At 35.0% G+C, this 4,609-nt stretch overlaps 1 protein-coding gene across 4 annotated transcripts in view; it reads left to right on the top strand.

Annotated features, from left to right (window-relative positions):
- Positions 1-4,609, top strand: part of LOC117104265 (aminopeptidase N-like) — a 48,128-nt gene that overhangs the window by 27,643 nt on the left and 15,876 nt on the right. For all 4 annotated transcript variants that reach the window (XM_033245004.1, XM_033245006.1, XM_033245005.1 and 1 more), the window contains one exon: positions 3,090-3,850. In XM_033245004.1, coding sequence (XP_033100895.1) covers positions 3,090-3,850 — 761 coding nt within the window. The remainder of the gene's footprint in view (positions 1-3,089; positions 3,851-4,609) is intronic.

Here is a 4,609-nt window from a genome sequence, read left to right as displayed (position 1 = left end):
CCCGAGAAACCCCCCCCCCCCCCTTTCATTTTTGGGTTTATGGGAAAATGAATCCATCCCCCTCTTTCAAATCCTGGATCCGCCCCTGATATGCTTATAAAAATAAGAATAAATTGACTTTATACTTGTAGGATATGCGATACCGTCCAAAAGTATTTGATATCATAAAGTTCAAATTAATTCTGAACGTGTCAATATAGGCCTATTATATTAAGCACATTAGGATATGCCTAAACACAGCTTTTAGGCGTTTCGTCAAAAGCAGAAGAAAACTGCATGTTGCTTTGTGTTCAAACTTCCAACGCTGTTGTATAGTGTTCGTGCTGTATACCCTTATCCAGAGAAATGACGGTTAGGGATGATTTTCTCAGAGATAGAGAAATGCATTGTCATATCTCTCATGGCTCTTCCCCTGTCTTTTCCCCTGAAGAAGTGTGTGAAGCTTCACCGAGTATGAGAGGAGAGCGATAATACACAACGCAAGGTTGTGTTGCACTGAGTGTAACATCCTGGCTTGGTGGATCTACTTGTTCACCGGACAATCTGTTTGCGGATTTTCCTTTTTGTGTTTTATATATATATTATACTGTATTACTGGCTGAAACCAATGAAATTACATTTCAAAAGTTAAGTAGGTATAATTATGCACGACGAATGTAACGTGTTCCAATATTGGATATTAATAAAATGGGGAGCATGTTCCATTATGTGACCTTTGAACATACTATTAAGTTTATTGGCATAACTTGGCTTTCAAGATTTTATCTTACCGTATTATCAATAAACCTCTTAACCATACCAGTTTGCGTTTATTTAAAACTCAGACCATGCTTAGTTCATGTTCAACTTCTATGTTTGTATTTAACTGGTAGGAGAATATACGTTCAGAAGCGGAAACGCCCAGGACTTCGCACTTTGTGCATAATTTAATATCAAATTCACATTATAATATTACAATTATAAAATGAATTAATTAGACCTACTTTAGAAAAAGTATAAATATTTGTTATTAATTTAGGCCTCCCTGTATTGAAAAAAAAAAACGTACTATCTATATCTTGACCTGCCTCTAAGGCCATCCACTATTCAACTACTGTGCAGGCCGGAAAAGAAGACTCTTCAATGAAATAAGTAATATTCTTATTTTTTACCAATTCTAGGCTTAAACTGTTCTTATTTTACACACTTTTCAAAGATAGACAATTAGGCCTATTATTGTACAGGTCAGTAAACAGTACTGTATTATAGAGGGTATTACCATATAGAAAATAGTTCTTTTCTCTATGGTATTACAAAGTCACACGTGCAACGACAACCTTAGAAAGTGTTTGCACAAGACGATACAGATACAGATACACCTAGGTCAACTGCACATAAGATCAAAAGAATCTTACTATGTTTTATACTGGTTTTCTATTAAAAAAAAAATAAAATTTGACATTTTACCCCAGCCGCAATGTGTACTTATATATGTTCTTATTTTAAAGCAATTTTAATCCTAGGTTTCTGTGTATATTATATGCCCCCGGGGGCTAGACACAATGTTATCGTTTAGCAGTTAACCTTGTAAGATCGAGTAAATTCGGTATAGAGGAATGATGGCATGAGTCATGAGCTAAAGATAAAAATGAATATAAGACCTGTTCTTATATAATGTACTCTTATTTTTTTTTAAACGGCATTACAATATCATAGGCTCAGGTTGTGGTTGATATTCTATTGCACAACAAATGTTCCGCAAACTGTGAATCGCGACCCACCAGTGGGTCGCCAAAATATTTTGGTGGGTTACGAACTTAACAGAATTCACCAAAAGTCAACTAGCTCTAGTCTGTCACTTTCATTATATGGGCATTAATATACATGAAAGTATGTGTTATTTTGTAAAAATATTCAAGTGTTAATTGTTACCGTATAACGTAAGATTTTATTAACAATTAATTACAATTTAATGACATACATTTAGGTAAAAACCAAAACCAGGAGGGTAAAATACATGGAATGAAACCGCACTGCATAACATTAGGCTACATGAGGTCTAGCCCGACTTACGCATCTGATAAGGGGCCAAAAGAGTGCGGAACGCTGTTCTTATATATATTCATAAAACTCTTTCTCAGATAGAATCTTTTCTTTAATAAAGAGTGGCGTGGACTTTGGCACAATTAAGCATTCTATCAATGTGTAATCATGGCAGCCCTGATATATGTTTGGTTTATGGTAATATTAGCTTAATCTCTCTAAATAATCGTCTATCAAGCTATTGAATCTGCTGCCTTGCACCCCTCTACCCTATGACGGTTGCGTGTAATAGAATTGCGATGTAAAGTAGGATCAATACCTCATTTGAATTGTTACAGTTTTTACGATAGAAATATTACAGAAAATTAAAATAAGAATTAAACATGCAGGTATAATGGAATAATCCATTTAGACTGATATGGCATAAATGCTTTGACTATGAATAATATTATTGAGATAATAAAACATTTTTTAGGCTTTTGAAATAAAACGCAATTTATGACAATTTTTAGCGTAGTAATTCATTATGTGCATAAAAAAATACTGTTGCAATAGGTATTATAAATAATTACCGTACAACTATAAATTGAAACCCTACTACTACTAATACTAATACTACTATGCCTATTGTTTTTAATATTCTTTTATTAATATTAATATTATTATTATTATCATTATTATCATTATTATTATTATTATTATTATCATCATCATCGTCACCCTCATCTCATCATCATCATCATCATTATTATTATTATTATTATTATTATTATTATTATTATTATTGTTGTTGTTGTTGTTGTTGTTGTTGTTATTATTTGAACACCTGGGAAACGATAGACAGAGGGGCCATGAAAATATCATGTAAGATCTTACTGAAAGTAAGCTTGATCAAACAGAATCAAGTGACCCCGTGCTATCTCGTTAAGGGTACAAATTCCCCTTCACGCCTATTTACATAATAGCTGTGCTAAATGTAGTTGTGTTTAAAGCCACAGTGTAGATATAGTGCGACGTTGATTTAGAAATAACATCATTTACTTGATATTATCGTCTTCGTATTTAAGAGCACAATGGCGATGACAGCGATGACGGTAGATGAGGAGGCTGCCAAACCTGGTCGCAAAGGAAATGGATTTTACTGTAGCCCAGCACAGTTGTTCTTTGTGGCAATAACAGTAGCTATTACGATCACGGGCGTTGGCCTGTTGTGTTATTATGCACCAGATAGACCTGAATGTAGTGGTACAGATCCTATTGTAGGTCTAACGACCAAAAATGTACCTACGGAAAAGCCAAAAACGGAAAAGCCACAAACGGAAAAACCTAAAACAGAAAAACCTGTTACAACTAAGATGATGACCACTAAAAAAGCTACGGACGCTCCACCTACCGCTCCACAACCAACCTCTGGAGAATGGGAAGGACGTCTTCCCAGTACAGTTAAACCGACGCTTTACACACTCTCATTGCGACCGTACATGTACGAGAAAGATATTCCCGCGAATTCGGGAAAACGGCTATTTTCGTTTGATGGTACAGTCAAGATCGAAATCGATTGTCTCGAAAAAACAAGTACGATAAAGCTACACATGAACGCTATAAACTTAACAGCCGAACCAGTTGTGACAGATATCGCCGACTCAAAAATACTGAGTAGCACATATACAACACAAGAAGACTACCAATTTCTTGTTATCAACCTGGACTCGGGATCATTATTACCAGACAGAAAATATGAAATAAGTTTGGAATATGTCGGGGACTTGTGGAACGGTCTGGCTGGATTCTATCGCAGCAAGTATGTAAATGAAGCAGGAGAGGAAAGGTAACCCACACTTAATTATTATAGTCTGATTTTTTTTTCTATTTGTGGTAGGCTTAGTATGAGAATTTTGGTTTACAAGTTGTGCTTCTAGGCCTATATGCATTATTGCATCCTTACTATATTTCTACACAAAATATATCCATACACTACTTTGAAGTATTTGAATCATCAAAATCTTACTCCAGGTGAGTTGTTTCAAGCATATACTTGAGTCGTTCATCTATGAACAAGTCGAAGTGAAGTCGATTTACGTTTTAATTATACGATCTACGCTATCTGAAATCATGTGAATAATCTAACACTTTCTGAACAGTTAAAGATGTATTGTCCCATAAATAAAATACAAAACATCTTGTACTGTTTAATATGTGAGTCCTATTATACTATTAATACAGTAATATATTTTTAATACAAAGCAGAACCTATTTGTTGGTGTTACAAACATTGCCGCTAACATAGCTTGCCAAGTGTCTTTGTTATCATTATAGCTTATATTATTTTATTTTTAATGTGCACAAGATAGAATAGCATGAATAGTAACGACTTAGAAATCAGGATGCAGTTACTGTTACTGTTACGTAGCCGTCCTCCTCGGAAGATACATGGCCGTCACTGACGTGATCCGTTGACCAGGGGCGGATTTGGGGGGCCCCTTTGGGAGGTAAAAAAAAGGGAAAAAAGGGAAAAAAGAGAGAAAAAGAAAAAAAATGATAGCCCAGAATGCCTCAAATGTTATGTTCGGGCGTCTAGAACACAAAA

Source organism: Anneissia japonica, unplaced genomic scaffold (genome assembly GCF_011630105.1).
Source record: "Anneissia japonica isolate Jap-2015-1 unplaced genomic scaffold, ASM1163010v1 scaffold5280_len750649_cov202, whole genome shotgun sequence".
In the NCBI taxonomy this organism is placed as follows: Eukaryota; Metazoa; Echinodermata; class Crinoidea; order Comatulida; family Comatulidae; genus Anneissia; species Anneissia japonica.
The sequence above is the reverse complement of the archived record's forward strand: the minus strand, read 5'-3'. Positions and strand labels throughout refer to the sequence as shown.